Here is a 21,791-nt window from a genome sequence, read left to right on the forward strand (position 1 = left end):
AGCTTTGAAGGATTTTGCCTATATTTATGCACGATTTGGTTTTTCTTTCTTCCCTAGTTTTTTTTTTGAAGTCTAGTTGGGAAAAGTACTAAATTTGTGTCCCTACTTTTAGGTTTTTTTCCGGTCATCTTCATAGGAAACCAGGACATCTACAGAGATAAAAATTTGCTGTCAGGGGTTTTCCTTTTTTCAATTTTTTTTAAATTTTACACTTTTTAAGAAAAAGTTTTGTCAAATTCAATTCTTAATTGCTACATGAGCAACTTGATTAAAGAGAAGGAGAGGATTTTTTTTTGGGAGGATTGTATCTCAGCTACACTCTTGACTCTGAATAAAACTGATATCATTAAAGTGTTTCTAATTATGAGGTCGCTGTTAACGTTTGGAATGCCAAACAAGTAACACAAGCATGGACTACTGTAGTTTCGAGATTACTGTAGGAGATTCAACAGCTGACTAACGACGGTCTCAAAACATCAAGTATGCCTCAAAGTTTTATATTAGCCCTCGAGGATCTCTGCTAGCGATTGATGGATTTAGATATACGCTTCTTTGCATCCACGGTTTTATTGGATTAGTTATATACAACCTGGACTTTTTATGCTTTTTTAATATCATTTGTTTTGTTTTTTTTTCTGATCTACGGTAAGAGTTAAACTTGCTAAAGTCATTGTTTCCAGTTTATAGGAATCTTTTTTTCGGAAAATGGATGAAGAAGGCGATGACTACGAATTTGGGGATACGTCCGAGAGTAATAAAAAAGTAATGTATCCGCTAATTTCCTACATCTCGTAATTCCAATTTCATTTTTGTACAGTATACTATGTTCTGGATCGATGGTGGAGCGAACATGTTCGAAGGAGGCGAAGACTGTGACTTCAAGAGAGCAATCAAGGTACGAGTGTTCTTTTTATTCACTTACTAGTTCTTTTAATCTGTGAAACTTTAAACTCTACCAATAATTGAATCTCCTTTTCTAAAAAAAAAAAAACATATTTCATTTGAAATTACAACCTAGGAGTCTCTGCGCTATTTTTTTTTTCTCAAAAAGAGTTATTCATGTATGTAATTTCAGGCTGTGTTCAACCAATTGTTGAAGATAGGATGTTCCGGCTCACGTACTCATCGTTACGGACTTTTTGTTGCGAACACGGTGAATTATTTTAAGAAGGAGAGAAATTTTTGGTATCTTTGAGGGCAGACATTAGACGTCTACTAAAAAAAAGTTTGAGAAAGTGGGCATCTGTGCCCACATGAACATCTGAATCAGTGCATGTGACCGGTGCATCTCCGTGAAATCACAATGACTTCCTTACTTGTAATGATATCCCTACGTATAATATCCTTTCAACGCTTAATTTAGGCTAAATCTGAGACTAAATCCCCTGGAGCAGTGAAACATTGTGTAGAGTGGTTCGATCTAAAGGTTCGTTCCGATCACGAATCTGGAGAAGATCAGAGACGTGTATGCGCTTTAAAAGAGTTCATAGATCAAGGTGAGCTAACTGATCTGATCGATTTGCTAAGGATTCCTTTGAGTTTTATTGCGATGTATATGTGAGTTTGTGATTTTCCAGAAGATATCAAATCGGCTTTTGATGAAAGTTTTGAAGGACACTGCAAATGCGATCTGTCTACACTTTTGTGGTATTCCAGGAAGATTTTCATGGAGTGAGCCGCTTTTCATTTATGGTTTAGGATTTTTTATATTGATCGCGAAATAATGGCTTATGTGTAATGATGCTTCTTTTTTTTCTCTCTTACAGTTTTCCGCAATTTCTAAGCATAGCCTGCAAAAAAAAAAAAAAACGGTGCCGCAAGAATTTTTGTCTCCAATCGAGGGCAGTTTGCATTCAACTGTTTTTTTTTTAGACAGGGAGTATCTCAAAGACAACAGACCGTTGTTTACATCACTAACGATATCAATCCGTTTGAGGAGAACTGGGCAACTCAAATTGAGGGCTATTTTGTGAGTTTTTGGACCCTGACTGAGGTTGTCCCGAAAAATAATGTTAAGTATAGAATTTGCAAATAAAAATTCTTTCTCTTCAGACTAGGATGAAGAAAGGTGTGAACTCATTTCGTCATCAGAAAGGAAAACGCACCATGGGTGATTTTTCGGTTGTACTCTTGAGAAAAGAAGATGATGATGATGACGAGACTTATGAGAGAGATACAAGGGTTTGGGTAAGTAGATCCGAGTGAATGATTAATTTCCTCTTCTAGTTTTCTGTTTAACACTTACTTTTAGCGTCAACTTGATCCAAATATTGGCGCTTCTAGTACCATAGAGGATTTGGAGACACAGTCAGCTTTCTTGAATTTGTTCAATTTCATTCGTCACTTAATTGTTTTTTTTTTCGTACAGGATGTTCCAAAAGACGTTTTCTCTTAGAGCATTCAGTAACATCCCATTTGAATTAGGACCAGGAGTCAAATTTAGTGTTGCAGTGTGAGTGTACTTTTTTTCACCAGTGCCTGTGGGGAGAAAAAAAAACAACCAGCTATTTTTAAGCTATGCGCTGGCTAGTGAAGCTCGTCCACCAGCCAAAGAATACGTGGATTATGATACGGAAAATCCGGTCGAGAAACGTCAAGTATGGATGTCACGTGATGATGTGAGTTGGAATTATGACTTCGCTCCAATTAAACTTTGGTAGTCAGTTGATTTCATTGTTCTTCACAGTGCGGTTTTTATTTGCCACCGAATATCTATCGCATTCTTTTTTTAAAGCTGCTTTAGTTCTATTCGACGCTAATTTTCCTCTAAACCTGGAAATGCATTAGATTCTATATTAGATTATTATTTTATTCCACAATTCATTAGATCCTATTAGAGTTAGTCACTGTTGACTGGGTTTTTTTTTAAAAACTATTTCTCATCACCTCCACACTGTTTCGTCTCCTTCGTGTTCTACTTTCTACTTTTCCGATATCCAGGCCATAGTGAGGGTGAGTCGTGCTTCAAAAAGTGTTCTCCTCTTGCACAAGTATACTCTGTACCGGTGGCTTTTTTCATTAATCCCTTAAAAAAATTCTCATGAACTGGCGACCGCACCGAGAACACCTGGATTGCCTTCACGGTGGTATTCTTGGACGTTTGAGTACTCCGTTTGTTTCGCTCTGATAGTGACATACACATCATTTTCGTAATGTGATTTTTTTTCCAGGGATACTGTAAAAACTTCCATGGATGAGGTGGGGAGGTGTGGACATAGGTGCGATAGGGAGAAGCCGGACCCTCTTCAGGTGAAGGGGGTTTAGTTCATGGGGTGCAGTTCAAGTGAAGGAGGTCCTTTCGCCAACCGCCCAAAAGTGAAGGGGGTAATTTTGCCAATCGTTCAAAAGTGAAGGAGATCCTTTCCCTAACCGTTCAAAAGTGAAGGGGGTCAGAGCATCGGCTCCGACTATCGCATCCATGAGTGTGGATGAGAGAGGTATCCCTGTAGAAACGTAGTAGACCTTTCTTCTGAATTCTTGGTTAACACCAGCTGGCTCCTCCGCTGCCATCTCATTTAGATAACACTTTTCCTTCATCTTTCATTTTCATCTTGATATCGTCGCATCTCTAACTTCATTATCTTTTTTCAAAATTTATTTGGGCTTTTTTTTTAAACTCTAATGGTTTAATGTTGTTGATTACCATGGATAATGCCCATCAATAAGATCACTTTAGATCTTAATCTTGATATTTTATGTTTTACTCGTCATTTTGGAATTCCTCTGCTGTTTCTTTTCTGCACTAATCTTTTTTTTTCCAGTACTGCTTCTAATCATTCCTGGATTTTCTTTTCAACTCAACTAACCACACTACCACAAGATTTCTGTCACTTATCATTATTCACTCCATATCATCTACCAGCTTCTTTTTTTTCCTGAAAACCTCATTTCTTGATGTGCAAGGTTTTTTCTTTCATATTTTCTTCGATTAGCTAAGAAATGTAGCAGTTCTGGTGTTTACGTTCCTTTTCTATCTGCTTTTGAATAGTCTCTGTTTCTTATGCCATAATATTCATCTCTCCCTGATTTTATTTTTACTGAAGTGACTTTTCGTTTCAGTTTTTTCTTCTCTTCGTATTTTTATTTATTATTTATTATTATTTTTATTATTTTTACGCTATCTATTATTTATTTTGTTTATTATTTTTACGTTATTTTTTCACGTTTACGCTAAATTTTCTCTTTTGTCGGTCGAACCACCTTCTGTACAGTGCTAAATTGGAACTTACTCTCTCGCTGCCATGCTGTTCTGCTTAAGGCCTCATTTCCTCATTCTAGAGGGATTTATTTGTTCTTAATGATTATCCGCTACTTCCTATCATGATCCAGTTCAGATTCTGAGTCAATCTATCACTAATAAGGCTCATGGTGACATAGACGTAAAGGAGGAAATGGAAACGGATGTGCTAGAGGACACAAAATGGTTAGGTACGGATTTCCTCGTTCTTTTCTTTTTGTTTTCCTGTTAAGTCTGCAGAAATTTTATATTCTTTTACCTTTGATGTAGAACATGAAGTGGAGAGTCGTACGCGTGCAAAATTCGAATTGAAGAAGGCGATAAAAATTGGTGGTGAATGTATTGTTAGTGAACAACATGAAATTGAGGAGCTGGGAAGATTCGATGCAAAAGGTATGGATTTAAGTTGGTCATTTTACAGGGGATTTTTTTTTTGCACAAAAACAATTTTGTTTCTCCAGAAATCCATCTTAAGTTTTGAGTGAATGAAACACCGAAATATGAGAATGAAATAGTAATGATGTTTAGAGTATCAGCAAACAAACGGCGTATCGCTGCAATGTGGGCGTGGCTTGTCGCTAACTTGCGGCACGTTTGGAGTTTTTTTGTTTTTTCTTGGTTAGTTGGGTAAACGACTGAAACACGGACCGTTGCCAAGGTGGCGTTGGAACGGTTGAATCGGTGGGACGTATGACGAACAGCAGAGGTGTGTGGCGGTAGCTTGGGTCGCTACACGATCCCAGCCACTTTGTGCTCGCACCCGTTGAGTTTCCGAAGTTTCTGTTGTATTTCGTTTTGACCCGACTATACATACGTAACCAAAGGTTATGTTAATGCTATGAGAAAGCTTCATGGAATGCTGTCACCCACAATGTCTCGTAGTTATTTATTTATTTATTTATTAAGCTGAAAGGCGTGCCCAGAGTAAGAAGCAAGGAATGAATACAAATAAACAAGAGAAAATCCAAACAGAAGAAAGAAAACAAAATAAAGTTATTACGCTAATTTTCTCAATTCTCAGACAAAATTCCTGTAACGTAGTTCTTCGACACTACGATTCCACAAAATATGATTACGGACAGGGATATTTTGATCTGTCATTTTAAAGGTGGAGCGGGTGAAGTTTAGCGGTTAGAGGTTCTGCTGCCTGCATGATTGATCGGAGGTTCGAATCCGTCCTAGTGCTCACTAAGCCCCTCATCCCTTCGGGGTCGATAAATTGGGACCATACATGTCTGGGAGGATGAAAACACTCACTTGACCCGTCGGATAGCCCCCACAAGTCATTGTAGAGGCCAGATACACGTTCGTAAACCTCAAACTATTCTGAATTGAAGTGAACGTCGGGGCGGATCCCAAGCGGATCGGATAACGCCTGACACTTTATCTTTTTTTTTAAATTTCGACGGCGTGTTCCTCGTTTACCACTTTTGTTGCCTTGCAAATTGTAGAAGACGTTAACTTACAGTGTAAGTTTTTTTAGCTGGAGGAACAATTAGCAATGTTTTTATGTTTGTTGTGATGCGTGTTTATAATCGAAATACGTACCCGTTGTTGCTGATTGCTCGCTTCCTCGCCGTTGTTAGAGCAATTTCTTCTCTCGAAGGTGATACCACGGGACCGGCACCATAGAAATTTTGCGTAGAACCAAATTCAGTCTATAAAAATCGTATATAGACCGTACTACCGTACTACCGTATATTGTCTTATAACTCATCGTTTTAGTGATTCAGGTATTGTACTTCTTGGATTCAAATCGATATCTGAGATCAACTTCGAGAACCATATACAACCATCCCGTTTCATTTATCCGGATGAAAGTGTAGGTTTTTTTTCTTTACAAGAGGAGTCCTTAGAGTTTCCTCACCATTTTCTCCAAATTCCAGCAATTTTCCAGAACGTTCTGGGATCGGCTTGTCTCTATCGTGCGCTACTGGAGAGATGTTGGGAAAGGAAAATGGCGATGATATGCCGATTCTGTTCACGATCGAATCAGAAAGTACGACTAGTTGCATTGGTTCCGCATATGTCCGAGAAAAACGAGGTGAGAAGATCTATGATCTCTTGATTTTTATTTCCAAAATGTCTTTCTCGTATAAACCTCAGTTTTTTTTTTCAGAATAGAGCGGACACTATTCGTGATTACGATTTTGATGGATTTCATGTGATCTTTCTACCATTTGCCGAAGATGTTCGAGATGTGTCGGAAAAAATGAAATGTCCGCAAGGAGAATGGCCAAAACGTGGGCTTCCATGTTTATTATAATGAAAAAAAATCACTCTGTACTCATACTAGTACCATATTCTTGAAATTAAATTCCAAAAGGCATGTTTCTGATTTCGATGAGTTCGTTGAAGGGATAAAAACAGGTCAAAGGACGAAAATAAGAGTAATTAACATGTTTTTCCACCCGAGATAGTAAAAATAGGAACAAAAATCACTTTAAACTGGTATTTTATTAGTTTTGAATTTTATTTTCGTATTTATTTTTGGTTGTCTAATCCTCGCGTTTTTTCCTAGCATTTTTCCCCAGTTTTTTGTCCATAATGTAGATGCTGCGGCGCCTTTATTAGGTGGTTGAGTTTTTCTTTTCCCTTGTAATTTTTCTTCTTGATTGCAGCTGTATTTTTTATGTAGGCAAAGATTTTTCCAGTCTTTCTCTATTGCACTTCGTTTTTCCTTCTTTTATTTTTATTCCAACTGCTCTAACCTTTAGTTTTGGTTTTTTTCATCTCATCGGAAAGGGTTTCTTAATAGCAGCTTTCAGTTATCTTTTAGGTTGAGTTGTACATAACTTTCTACCAGGTACATGGGACCTATAGTTTTTGTTTACACATAAAATGGGTTACCTAAACAAAGGATTTTTGGAATCGCTACGAAGGTAGAACTTTGGTTAGTCTTTAGACAGCAGTTTAGAATGTTGTGCAGGTTACGTCTAATTTTTTGTTCACCTTGAAGATGGAGAATCAAAAAAATACACTTACCCCATGTGACGCTTTTAGAATTTATATCTAAAGGGGATTTAGAAGTAAAAAAATGAAGAATAAAAAAAATCCACTGTGTATGAAGGGATAACTGATCGGGCGGTTAGAAACTGGTATGTCAAATTCCGCCCAGGAGATGCGACCTTGAAAAACGAACCAATTAGGGGGTGGCCCTTCAGATTTCGTTTCCGATATTTTGAAGTCAGCGTTGAAATGAAATCCACGCCGAGTTACCAGAGAAGCGCAATCATAGATGCGATAGTCGGAGCCGGTGCTCTGACCCCCTTCACTTCTGAACGGTTGGGGAAGGGACCTCCTTCACTTTTGAACGGTTGGCAAAATTACCCCCTTCACTTTTGGGCGGTTGGCGAAAGGACCCCCTTCACTTTTGGGCGGTTGGCGAAAGGACCCCTTCACTTGAGCTGCACCCCATAAGCTAAACCCCCTTCACCTGAGGAGGGTCCGGCTTCTCGCTATCGCACTTATGAGCGCAATACATCACAATCAACTGTTCGCCTCCACCGTGAGAAATGTATCAGAAACAGAACGGAAGTTATTTATGATTGAGCATAATATGTTTGGCTTAACTGATAAATTCCAGCATCGTCCTCTGATATTTCGGTGGCCTCCGCATTTGTGAAGAAGTTGACAGGTTCCTATACACCGTCACAGTATGAAAATCCAAGTAAGTATGATTTTGAACTGTTTTTATTGCTTATTTAATTCTTTTTGCCTTAAATTTACCACAGTGATTAGATTTTTTTTTCTTGGCATGAATATTCGAGAACATTTCAGGATTGCAATCGTTCTATGCAATGATTATTGAGAATGTTGTTGGAGAGCAGATTGTGAAGCCAACTGATACACTTTGTGAGCGCTTTGTTAGAGTTTTTAGTGCAATTAATTGCTTTTTCCGGTTCTCTTTACTTTTTATTCCAATTATTTTCTGCATTGCAGTACCGTATCACGCACGTCCAGAATGGGCATCCAGGGTGAGAAAAGAAGCGGAGAGTTTTGTGAGACATTTTAACTTAGAAGAACTTTGTAAGATGTCGTCACCCGCTGGCAGAAAGAGAGCAGATGGTGGGTGTTTTTTTATTGTAGTACTTGGACGGAAGGAGTGTTTAACAATAGAATAATAAGAAAAAGAATAATAAGAACAATAACAAATTCAGTTGGTGGCGTTTCGTACGAGAATAGGTCCCCGATCGTCTAATTTCTGCTAGATTCAAGAAAATTCTCAAGGATCACTTCCATGCGCGTGTTTTGTCGGGTGTTTTTCCCATTACGCTCTCGCTTTCCTCTGGGAAACGAATGTCTTCCTATCTTCTTTTAATTATTCTCTTGTTTTTCTTATCTTATCGATCTATTTTATTCATCTAATTACATCTTGAAGATTTTTATATGTAAACTCAGCTTATTCGAATTTCTTTGCGTAGGGTTATCTTTATATTTTTTTTTTTAGTTTTTGTAAATTTGTTTTTTTTTTCTCACTCAGATGGTGGTGGTCCAACTAATGGTGTCCGTGCGAAGAAGTCAAAACTTGATTCAGCCGAGATGGACATCCGGGAAATAGCGGAAAAAGGGCAGGTGAGTTGAAGCAAGAAGTTGGCAGAGTTAAAAGCATCGCCCCACCAATCTGGAGTGGTGCGGGTTTCAGGTGAGTTATGCCTATATGGAGTTGTAGATTAGAATGGGACGAAGGTGATTTCTTCCATTTCCTCCTAATTGCCGTAAAAAAACGGCCCGGAAGATGCTGCATCGAGCCACTTTCTACATTATGTTCGATTGGAGCGCGCCAGTCTTGTGCACGCGCCGCATCTTCCGTGTCGTTTCTTACGGCAATTAGAAAGAAATGGACAGAATCGCCCTCCTGCCCATAATCTACGACCCCGTATAGGCATTGCCCACCTGAAACCCGCACCTACCCCAGATTCGTGGAGTGATGCCTTTAAATAGTTTTCTGTTTATGGCGGAGCTTAGTGGGTGGTGCGACGAACTGCTTCCAGTTCTATTATTTCTAGCTGGAAACACTCACGGTTGTACAGCTACGTGCAGCTATCGGTGAACATTTGTCATGTACGGTGAAACAAGGAACAAGGAAAGCAGAAATGGTAGAGATGCTAAAGAAATATTTCAAAGTATAGACAGACAATGATCGTATATTGAACTACTCATACTATTTCTTACCTCACTTATACGTATGATCTGAAAATCTAACAAATCGATGTGATTATTCATAGTTTAATATGTTGTATTGCTTTTCTCAGATGAAAATCGATGTAAACAAGTAAACATAATTGCACAAAATATTAAATTCCAATTTTATTGTCGAATTCTATTTAATAAGGCGGTATTGGTTCTAACTGGCCGAGCACCGCCGAAATGTCGCCAGCTGTCTTCTACGGAAATGGAAACATTTCCACCGCCACTTTAGCCATTTCTCTAGCGTTGTGCAATTCATAAATAAAAATAAAGCTATGAGTAAACAATAGTAATATAATAGCAATGATAATAAGTAATTATGGATTATAAACATTGTTTACGTTCACAATATACGTGCACGTACGTACACACATACAGACATGGGGAGATATCTCGGTGCACCTAAACATAAATGAGTTCATGGAGGTACATATGTACATACATATACATAAGCATGTGAATGGTTACTTTTAAAGCTACAAATTTATATTTGCATATCTAAACATGGACCAGAGGACCAGAGCTGTGAGCGACTGGGACCCATGCGGTATTAGTTAAAGGCATCACCCCACGAATCTGAGGTGGTACAGATTTCAGGTGGAGTATTCGTATACGGCATAATAGATTGTGGAGAGGGGGTGATTCTATCCATTTCTTCCTAAATTCCTCGTCGTAAAAAAAACGGCCCGGAAGATGCGGCACGTGCACAAGGCTGGCGCGCTCCAATCGAACTCCCTGTGGAAAGTAGCGCGCCGAAACGCTTGAAGCCGTATCTTCCGGGCCATTTTTCACGGCAATTAGGAAGAAATAGACGGAATCACGCTTCTCTTCATAATCTGCGATCCCGTATACAGATATTCCACCTGAAATCCGTACCATCTCAGATTCGTGGGGTGATGCCTTAAAGCGCACTACAAGAAGACCGCCGACCTGATGGTCAGATTTCTTCACAAAATCCTTCAAAGAAAATTATGATTCATTTCGTGTCCCACACGGAAGGAGAAACCACTCTGGGCGACTCTGGCACGCGATCGGGACAAACGGAAGGATACACAAAATTCGCTAACGATCGTGGGATGATAATAATAAGTATACTTATCGAAGGGAGGGTTTAGTGTAGCGGTTAGAGGTTCCTCTTCCTGCACGATCGATTGGAGGTTCGAATCCGCTTTAGTGCTCACCATGCCCTTCATTCCTCCGGGGTCGATAAATTGGTACCAGACTTGTCTGGGAGGATAAAAACACTGACTTGACCCGTCGGCCAGCCTCGCAAGTCATTGTTTGGGCCAGTTACACGTTCGCAAACCTCAAGCGATTCTGAATTGAAGTGAACGTGAGGGTGCATCCCAACCTTATCCTTTATTCTTTTTACTTATTGAAATTCAATGGAGCTGTTGGGCTTATGGTTGGGTGAGGAGTGAGACGCTACTCGTCCATGAAGTCCGATCTCTGAAAGTGATGGCGCTACCTTGTTCACCGCAACCGTTGCTAGCTCTACTAAAGCACTTGTAGCACAACCGCTCTGGTAGCTGTTCCGGCTTTGAAGTTATTTTGGCCCGGCTACGCTCGCGAAGCCATGACGGGTCAAAATAACAGATTTCTATCCGAATCTCAGTGTGAAAAAATCCCCAAAGCTGTCAATTCGTCATGTAGCTTTGCTAGAGTTACCTTTTTACTAGTTGCTCCCAGGGGATTTTACTAGTCGCCCATGTTAAGATATTGCTTATACGTAGCGTACAGTTCGAGTGAAGAATTGAGATTTGAGGTTGATTTTCTGAGTCTGAATTGAAAAAAGTTGCCCTGCTTCCTACCTCTCAATCACTGCTCACATTTTTTTTTGCACTTTTTGGCTGCGCGGATCTATCGCCAATGATACATTTTGACGTGTCAGTGATTCCGTCAAATTGTGTAAATAGTATGTGGAAGTAGGTTTTTGAAAAGTTCTTCTCTGTGAGGTGTTTTCGATCTCGTGAACAAATTTTCTATATTTACTACTCATAGCTGCTCGTGTTCGCATTTTTCTTTTGTATGTGTGAAATGATGTTGTAGGGTTCACCTTTCTCACCTCTTCTTTCTGGATAGGGATAAGGATAAGGTGTCTGTAGTTAGTGAGTCCGCTTGGGATCCGCCACCACGTTCACTTCAATTCAGAATCGTTTGAGGTTTACGAACATGTTATTGGCCTATGCAATGACCTACGGAGGCAAGCCGATGAGTCAAGTCGGCGTCTTTATCCTCCCAGACAAGTCTGGTACCAATTTATCCGGACTCCGGAGGGATGAAAGGCTTGGTGAGCACTAGGGCGGTTTCGGACTTCCGATCGATCGTGTAGGCAGTGGATCCTCTTACTGACTGCGCTAAACCCGTCCTCTCTTTTCTGAATCTCACAAATATGATCAATCAATACGTATGCTAAGAATTCTGGAAAAGGGCAGGAATTAAAGGTGTAGAGAGGTGGGGTAAAGTTTCTGCAATTAGTTCATCTATCCAGCTACCGTCAACAACTGTTGTCTGTTTCCAAGAGGTTGACAGCTTACATTTGATATAAGTTTACAGGGGAGTGCAAGTTACTAGATGTATAGAATGGGAGAGCTGGGAAAATAGACCAATTCTGGGAAGCCTGGTGCCGGCTTATTGCCATGGCGCCGAATCCTAGCATTTTTCGCCGCGCCGTATCTAGATTCTGACTAGAGAACTATGGAAAAATTGTTCTATCAAATTGTTACTGTCTAAATTTAACCCGGAATTTTCGGTCGAAATCTCATCCATATGCAAACATTGAGTTTGCAGCTTTGAAGCGCTATAGAACGGTGTGTATTTAACGTTTTGTCCCTCGTCCAAATCCCCATCAATCTGGACGAGTTCTCGTTGTTTGCACGAAGAGCTCGTATTTTGTTTGGACGTTGTTTTGTTTATGGTTTTCTAATCTCGACGACTTCCAAATTTGTCGCCGTTTCAAATCACCTTCTAAAAACTCGTCCAATCCAGATTCATCAGTCAATCGCAGTGCGTTGTGCGAGTTCGTGGTTCTTTTTTTCAGGTATATTTTGTTGTGTGGAGCAACGTTTGGTACTTTATTTAGCGATACCACACTTGAAATTAGCAACTTTCATGGGGGATTATTCTAAGATACCGTAACATATAGTGGGTAGTGGTGTAGGGGCGGGTCGCAGAAAAAAAAAAGAAAATCGCAGATAATTCGGGAAATTAAATTTTAAAAAAAGTGAGCTGTATTAAATAAATAAAAAATTAACAAAATTTGATAAATTTTACTGACACGAACTTTGACGAATTTCGAGAGGGCATACAAAACTCTTGAACGACCGCGATTGAAGGGGCTCAATTCGGGGCTTCAGGCTTCAATGCTTGGATCTGTGCTGAAGAAATCCAGCAAAAATGTCGTAAAAGGCTATATCTTACTTTAGTGAAGCCTTTTTTTTCGTCATTTACTTTCAAAGATGTTTTTTTCTTGAATTTTTTTTCTGTGTATTCATAGAATGACAACAATTACCTAAAAATATATGAGGAATGGCGGGTGTAGTGTAGCGGTTAGAGGTTCCGCTACCTGCATGATCGATCGGAGGTACGAATCCGCCCTAGTGCTCACTAAGCCGCTCATCCCTTCGGTGTCGATAAATTGGTACCAGACTTGTCTGGGACACAAAAACACTGACTTGACACATCGGCTAGGTCCCACATGTCATTGTGTAGGCCTGTAACACATTCGTAAAACCTCGAACGATTCTGAATTGAAGTGAACGTGGTGGCTCGGGTCCCAAGCGGATCGGATAACACCTGACACTTTATCCTTTATTCTTTACCGTAACATAACAATTAAAGAGAATCTTTCGTTAAATAAAAAATAAATATTTACTCGATTCTTGTGAGTTTTAGGCGCAGAACCCTACCAATGCCAACCAACCCCTACACTAATATTTGATTGTTGTAGAGTGTGAAACGTAGCGCGGCTTAGTCAGCGATCTTCATTAAATCGCCTCCATTAATCAGATAATTGTAGACTATGTCGTCATAGATACGGACGAGAGGCATGGACCGGTTACATTTGCAAACACAAACACGCACAAATGCACACAAACACACACACACATGGGGCTCTACGACCAAGACGACAACGACGACGAGGACGATGTCACCGCGCATTGAAAAGCTAACAAAGTCCGATACAGCATAGATAAACAAGAAACGCAGACAGTGAACATTAAACAAGAGAACGATGTGTTGTTGTGTGCATTGAAGAGACTTACGATACGCGAGAATTGTCTCCGTGCTACCATACCGTCGAGGAACAGCTAACAGGGTGGTTTGGATTCTCGCGATGAGTTCAACTTTTTGTTTTTCTGGAGCATCTCCAGAAAATCTTACATTTTAAATATACACTGCTCTATGGCGAAATGTTTCAATTAATCATTTTTGTTTTTTCTCTCTGTGGATCCAAGTGTTCGGTCATTTTTAAATGCACGTTTTCATCTGAAATCGTTTTTTTTGTTCCTTAGTCTGGAAAAATTCCAGAAAATCTTGGATTTTAGAGTGATGTGCTCTACGGGATTTTTCAAGTAGTTATTTTTGTATTTTGCGAATCTGTTCTTCCACGTGTTCGGTCGTTTTTAAATGCACATTCACACTTGAAATCGTTTTTTTCTGCACCAAAATCGTTGGTTGGCCCGTATAATTTTAAAATCTCTTTAAAAATCCACCAAAAATGTAAATAATAATAATGACTGATAATAGCAAATAATTAGAACTTGCACATAATAATAATAATAATAATAATAATAATAATAATAATAATAATAATAATAATAATAATAATAATAATAATAATAACAATAATAATAATAAAATCTCGTAGTGTACATGCAATTGGTGGAAATCCATGTTGTTACTGTAATCAATGAATGGAAATAGTGTTGTTTATTTTGGGATAAGCCACGCCCATTTCATAGATGCTCAGTAGTCGCATCCGTATTCACTTGTACCCATCGGCTCCTCTATGTTTACCTAGAGGAACGGGTTCGTGGTCGGTAATAGGACGAACGTAAGCGACGGACCAACGTAACGCAACCAACTTAGCCTATACGACGTCGTTCTGGTCTGCAAAAAGGGAATCTGCATCTTTTCTATTATTCTGTTAGAGACGCAGAGTATTTCGTGACTCTACTTCTCCGTCCATTTTCATCTCTTCTCAACCAGTTATTTCCTTTTTCAACGTGATCATTTCTTTACGTATGTATATGTATTGTGTGAATGTGTGAATTTGGCGGAGTTCCGGAAATCTTCCGAACAAATAGCTATGGAATTCGTGAATTTTCTCGCTGATTCACCCTCCATACGCCTGTATCATCGATTTCGTTGGCGCATCGGCGCCGAGTGATAAGACAACGTCGTCTGAAGCTCGGCAATTTCTATTTGTCTTTCTATAGTTGCACCTATCGCTCGTATTACTACTGGTACTTAGCGGTAACGGTATTGCTAACGGATTAGAGCACTTTTCTTTCCAGAAATGATCCCCCGTTTTTTAGAATGAGGTTTTCATGGAGAGCGAGAGTTTTTCAGAGTGAGGTTTTTATGGAGTTAGGTATTTTTTCAGGTTTTTTTTCCAGAAGATATTCACAAGTGTTTTAAAGCTAAACCGGAGTACAGTAATGATTAATTCAACTGATTCCAAGAATCCTTATCGATCCCATAGATCTGTTCGATACCTATAGTTTGTACATGCTTATCTTCCCCATTCCATTGCGTGTTCTCCACGGTATTGCTGGGGAATGAGAGCACTTTTCTTTCTAGGACTGATCCCCCATTTTTAAGAGTGAGATTTTCATGGAGAGTGAGAGTTTTTTAGAGTGAGGTTTCTTATGGGGTTAGGTATTTTCTTTTTTTCAAAGAAAAATTTATTTTCAAATTATTTAATTGTATTTTAGCCACTTTTAATCACCTTCTTTACTATCTTACTCACAAAATTTTTTTCCCCCTTCTGAATGTTAACCGTTATCTACTGGAATGAGCAGAAAAGAAAACCCGTAACCTACATACTAATTTTCCCATTGGCAATAAAAAAAATATTTAATTCATGTAACAAAGAAAAATTATTCTATGAGTTTATAATATAAGTTTCTTCTTTAGCTCTAAGACAACTATTCTATTATAGAACTTTTTTCTGACTTTTTCCTGGTGTCTAATGTTACTTTACTTTTCCGTCATTTTGTTTTTTACCTCTAAATTTATTTGGATATTTTTTTTTAACAATAAATTTTGCTCGGTTGCTGCATTAAACATAGAAAGTGGTTTGAGAGCAAACATAAGCAAGAAAATTCGTCTCTTCGAAATTGTAAACTGAAAATAAGCATTTAATTTTAAAAAAAATCCGAGAAGACACGTGAAAAAGAAAAGCTTGATAGAAGATAATTTTTATTATTCAAAAAACTAGGTTGCGATGCCTGTATTTTTAATATTTCTCAGTGACATAAGGGAAATTTATTGCATTAGCTATGGTATTTTATCTATCTATATTTATACTTTATCTTAAAAATTTTAAACTTACATTTTATATTTGTATTATAATTTTTTTATATTTACGTTTTTTCAAATTCTATTTGTACTTATTTTACATTTTTAATACACAAAAATACCTTAAATCCACTTCCAATTGTGATAGAAGTTATCCTTACTGATCCTTACTAACCAGAAAACTGTGGAAACTACAATGTCGTTATTTTTTTTAATAATTTTGGATCGATTATAGCTTTTGGTTCTTTTTTTTTTATAAATGTAGATCTTTCTAATTTCTGCAATCCTAACTTTGGGTAACACTTTCCTCATATGAGCTGGAAACAGAAATCGAATTTCAACAGACTTTTCTCGAATTTCTTCGTTTTTCCTCTGAGGTGGCTTGAACAGATTACGGTTGGTAACTGGTATATGTTGTCATTTCAGACATTGCGTTATTTCTGCGTAGAATATAGGTTAACGTTTACGCACGCAGGGATATTTGTTTTTTTTTCTAAGAAAAAAAAAATACAATTTCGACATGATGTGGCACTGCGCGGTTGTTTTCCATTCGGATTCCACCATAAAGAAAAGCAGCGGTGAATTCTTAGCGACTTCGGATATCTTCATCCGATTATGATACGGTAGGACTAGCTTTTCTTTCGAAATTTAGGTTCAGAACTTTTTCAAAACTTAGCTTTTTTTTACCAGTTTCTATTAAAACTTTCCACGGGCATTGCGCTGAGGTGGATAGGTTTCTTCTCATTAATATTGCCCATTTTGACTGTCCTTGATGCTTAGCATGATTTAACATGTAGTTTTGATTAATAATAAATCAATAATAAATCAATAAAGAAGATCAATATCAATCTTGACTACAGCTCTAGCACACCAATCAAAACTTTCTTCTCATTACTGATGTTTTCTTGCTTTTTTCTTGCAAGAATCTGATAAATGTAACGTTTTTCTTTTCAGACTTTTTTTTTCTATTTTCTGAAAAATGTGCTATGGTTTTTTTTTGCTTGTCGATATATACCAACATATTTTAAGGCTAAGACTTTAAATCACCTCCCGTAAATCACAGAAAATCTACCCAGATGTGCTCGTTTTGAGTGGAAACGGAACCACTATTACTTCATCCAGAAAACCCTGTGCTCATAACGTGAGCTGAGATATGCGTCGATATTTTCGCCACCGTCATACGGTGGTGGTTCACGTGCACGAACCTCGCTCGAACCTCGCTCGATCAACACAATCAGCTGAGTAAACGTGGTCTGAACGCGTCCAACCGCTCTGCAAAAATTCCATGAGAAATGGGATGTTTTCCGTCGAGACGCGACGCCGCGCCTATTCCGACTATTTCCCTGAACTGTGGAATCGGAAAGATCATATTTGACTCTCAGCCAGTAACATCTCTACATCTCGTCCGCTGTCACACTTTTAGCAAACAACGTGTCTGTTTTGAATGGAATGGATTCGATCCAGCTGGAACCACAATAATTTTATGTTTTTTTTTTTTGCCCACGGTTGTTTACCAGGAATACCGTCCAAAATATCGATTTATGCAAGTTTTTTTTTCTTCTGATTCTCAGTTATGTCCTTATAGTTTTCTTCTTGCTTTTTCGTTTCAGTCTTATCCCTGCCCCCCTCCCGCCTACCTTCCCTTCTTCTTTTTTCCTTTTTATTTCTTGATTCGTTCTAGGTTTTGTAGTTTCTTCACACTCAATTTTCATAAATTTGAACATGAAGCCTTATTTTTTATTTCATTATTTTTTTGTTATCCATTTATTGTATTTATATTTATATTTTTATTATTTATTTATTTTCCAAATTTATTTTTATCCCTATTTATTTTTTATTTTGTTATTTTTTCACATGTGTCTCTTTTTCTTCTTCTCTTTCATATTCGTCCTCTATTCAAATGCTCGCTATTGAAAATTTCTAAAAATCACCGCTAGTCCAGCAGAGATCAAATTTTTGATCACCATTGATTGAAGTTGGCCTGGTGTTGCCGGGTTTTTTTTTGAGAGAGTGGGAGTCTATTTTTCTTTTTCGAAATCTAATTTCTAAGCTTCTTCCATACATCATGAGATCCGTCGATTCGAAAACGAATCTCTTCGGTTGCTGACTACTTCGCTTTTTTCCTTTACTCCCGCAGAATTTTCGTCGTATTTGTTCACTAAAATCACATCCTACTCATTGCATCCTTTCTGCACTGAATGGACTCAATAAAATTAAAGCACTAAGTTTTTATGTACGTAGGTTAAAATAGGTGTTCATCAAAAAAATGAGCAGTTACATTTTGTCTCGCACCTAATCAACCTCTTAGCTCTTCGAAACCCCAACATGTGGGAACTTCAAGACATCACCCCACGAATCTGAGGTGGTACGGATTTCAGGTGGAGTATTTGTATACGTGATAGTAGATTAAGGAGAGAGGGTGATTCCGTCCATTTCTTCTTGATTGCCGTAAGAAACGGCCCGGAAAATGCGGCGCTGCATAGGGCTGGCGCGCTCCAATCGAACTCCTTGTGGAAAATAGTGCGCCAGAACGTCCGAAGCCGTATCTTCCGGGCAGTTTTTTACGGCAATTAGGAAGAAATGAACGGAATCACTCTTCTCTTCATAATCTACGATCCTGTATACGAATACTCCACCGGAAATCCGTAACAATCCAGATTCGTGGGGTGATGCCTTTAAGTAAATGGACGGGGCGTGTATTTGTTCCTACTACATTAATTTTACAATAATTACGTTACTATTATCATTAATTAACACTGTTGTATTTTTGAATACTGTTATCAGCCACTTCTGAAGTAGATCAATAGTTCCGCGACCTATGACGATCGATTCGATCACTTATGGGTCTTTTTTGCTTGATCCTTTAATTTCTTTTTGTTTCGGAGCGCTAGCTGGTTCTCGCTAATTTATGAGACTCCATTTTCTGATTTTTTTCTCCCTCTGGAGTTTTTACCTGCAGTTGCTGTACTTTCTAGCCGTTGGTTCCTCAGGAATTGCTAAATTTTTAATTTTTTTTTTATTTATTTTAAGTTTTTTTCAGCGAGTTAGACTGAATATAACTTCTATGCAGATCGTCGTGTGACGTCCTGTGGTATTTTATTACCTTTACGTGTTCATATTCACGTATTGTTGACATTCTAAAGGTAGTGATTTACATATGTTGTTGCGTTTTATTTACACATTAACGCGTTTGGAAAAGTCATCAGTTCAAGCATTGTTTTAATCATTTAAATTTTAAAAAAGAAATATGAACCTTTTTTAACGAAAGAGATTTGAACAATCAAAAAGGGAAAATCTGATCTTTGGTTCGTGTTCAGGTCCAGAAATTCAAAGATCAAAGGAAGAGGCATCTCAAAATCCTCTTTAATGCTCATAGAAAAATAAATATGCAGTATACATCGTTACGTTTTTAATTTGATCTGGATTGATTTTGTATCTACACCGTAATTGCGCTCTACTAGCAATTCTTGCTCCAGTTGAATTTTTTTGCAATTTGAGCTCTCTGGGAGCCCAAGTAATACGTTTCACATTGCATTTAATTTTTCTCTCATGAACATTTCTATTCTTTTTTTATAGTTTTATAGTTTTTCCTCTGATTTCTCTTATATTCTTCGAATCTATGGTTATGGAAAGAGGAAGGGGTCCCATAACGGCTGTAAGGAGTACGTTTTACGGAATTTCGCGTCAATCATTCATGAAACGGGGTTGTTTAATTTTCAATACATGACCAATATTTTGTTTCTAAATCTTTTAGTGGATTTAGTGAATTATGGATGAAAATTGATGGAAACTAGAGAGACCAAGGGAAATTTCTTCTTCTTTTTTTACCTGTTGGCTAGAAAACTTGTTTCAATTCGAGCATGAGGCAGCTGGAATTGTGGAAACTGGTGCTAATATCTTTAAATCTAACATGCTTTCGATTTTTCCCGTATTGGGAGGTTTATTTTGAAATATATAGATTTTTTTGAAATTGTACACTGTGACAAGCATAGGTGGACTCCGAATGTTGTAGTGACTGATTTTGAATTCAGTACTAAGTATGAGCGGTTTGTCCCGATCAGGTCGTATGTCGCGCTCCATTTGCGAAGTGTGCCCTAGTCAGTCAAGTCGGCGAATGCTCATGGTTACATTTTTCTTAGAAAAAATCTTTTCATACACCGCTTTTCCTTCCTTTTTCTAAGATATTATATAAGCAGATCGAAAAATTACTAAATGATAACCTACCCTTTTTTTTGTTAGGGAACATGTGCCACGGGTGTCGCGCTCCAATCGTAATTTCTGTCCTCGTTTTTGTGTGTCGGTTATTGAGGTGTTTGCAGTCTTCTAACTTACTGCTTTCGCTGCTCTATGCATTTTGAAATTTTTCAGATGTTACACATTTGACCAACATCGATTTTTTGCTTTTTTTCCAGCGTTCTTACGTTTGCTGTTTTCGCTACATTAAAACTTGCGTATTTCGAGTTTTTTCCTCTTGAAATTGCAGATTTCATATGTGAGCAATAGTGAAATAAATTTTATTGTTATTCGCACATTTTGATGTTTGAGCCAGCTGTAAAAAAAGCGCTGGAGTTGTTTTCTTCATATTTTTTATTCTCTCTTTTTTGGGATTGGGTGAGGAAGGGTGGGGGCGTTGAATTGGTTTTTTTGTCTTGGTAGAAAGAGTCCAAACCTCTAAATCAAGCATTAAGTGACTAGTTCCTCGGAGGTGATCAATTTTTGCTGAAATTTTCCAATGAACAACTTGTTGTTTATGTTTTCCACGACGACGATGTTTTGTTTTAGTTTGATTCAAATAGTTTTTTGGCGGATATTTCACAAATTTAAAAATGTTTTCCTTAGGGGTGTGAATAGTGCAAAGAAATGAGTACAACACCATAGTGTTGTATCCTAGAAACGTGGGCGGAAAATTACAAAATCTTTGGCCGTTTTTCTATTCTATGATTATCGTGGTGTCGCCGCTTCACCCGCTGATAGATAATGGGCGTGGCCTATCGACGAAAGCACTCAGGTGTTTCCATAGAGACTTTGAATAGTGTGTTTACATGTGGTATTATGTGTGTGTGTGTGGTGGTGGTGGTGGTGGTGTACCTCTCGAAATGGGCTATTTTGTGTAGATAATTTCAGTGCCAGTTGTCCAACTGGGACAAAAAAAAAACAAGAATGACGTCATTCGTCTTTTTTCCTACTTTTTCTCCTGCTAACTTTCATCTATAAATTATGAAATAATAGGACACCAAGAAGTGTAGCTTTCAATAGAAATATGATCGATCCATCAAAAAAAAAACAAGAATGACGTCATTCGTCTTTTTTTCCTACTTTTTTCTCCTGCTAACTTTCATCTATAAATTATGAAATAATAGGACACCAAGAAGTGTAGTTTTCAATAGAAATATGATCGATCCATCATTATGCAAGGAAATTTCGAATATCCTAGAAAAATTCTTGTAAAAAAGAAAGAAAAGAAAAGTTGTAAGAAAAATCTCCAGAAAATATGGGCAACAGCTTTCCTTCAACTGTTCTTGACTTTTTTCCCTTTCCTTTCCTTTTCCTTTTTTTTTCTTTTTTCTTTCCTTTTTCCTTTTCCTTTTGTCCTTTTCTCCTCGACTTTTTCCGGCCTCGATTCCTCGACTTCCGATGATACCTCCGAAACTCCGCCCACATTCCCACGGCCATCTCATTTCGCACTCTCATTATGCTCCTCTACCCATAGGAGGAGATCCTATTTCCAAGCGGATATACCTGAGTATCCGAGGCAACCGATCAATACTGTCCCTATGTGTAGCATATTTATTGAATTTTTTTTTCAATTTTCCAAGACGTCTCGAAGTTTTTTGAAGGC

The 21,791-nt window shown here is 38.1% G+C and overlaps 1 protein-coding gene across 1 annotated transcript; it reads left to right on the forward strand.

Annotated features, from left to right (window-relative positions):
- Positions 1-705: 705 nt before the first annotated feature.
- On the forward strand, positions 706-9,369 carry RB195_007597 (uncharacterized protein; the record flags this gene model as incomplete). The annotated part of the gene is made up of 20 exons (XM_064181317.1): positions 706-762; positions 818-895; positions 1,076-1,153; positions 1,364-1,496; positions 1,578-1,671; positions 1,873-1,969; positions 2,053-2,187; positions 2,252-2,307; positions 2,369-2,452; positions 2,516-2,618; positions 4,335-4,428; positions 4,508-4,630; positions 5,971-6,059; positions 6,135-6,281; positions 6,357-6,480; positions 7,824-7,907; positions 8,018-8,092; positions 8,180-8,305; positions 8,721-8,812; positions 9,247-9,369. 20 exons carry the CDS (start codon positions 706-708, stop codon positions 9,367-9,369), a joined length of 1,992 nt encoding a protein of 663 aa, XP_064038116.1.
- Positions 9,370-21,791: the final 12,422 nt, after the last annotated feature.

The sequence above is a fragment of the Necator americanus genome, chromosome I (genome assembly GCF_031761385.1).
Source record: "Necator americanus strain Aroian chromosome I, whole genome shotgun sequence".
Classification (NCBI taxonomy): Eukaryota; Metazoa; Nematoda; class Chromadorea; order Rhabditida; family Ancylostomatidae; genus Necator; species Necator americanus.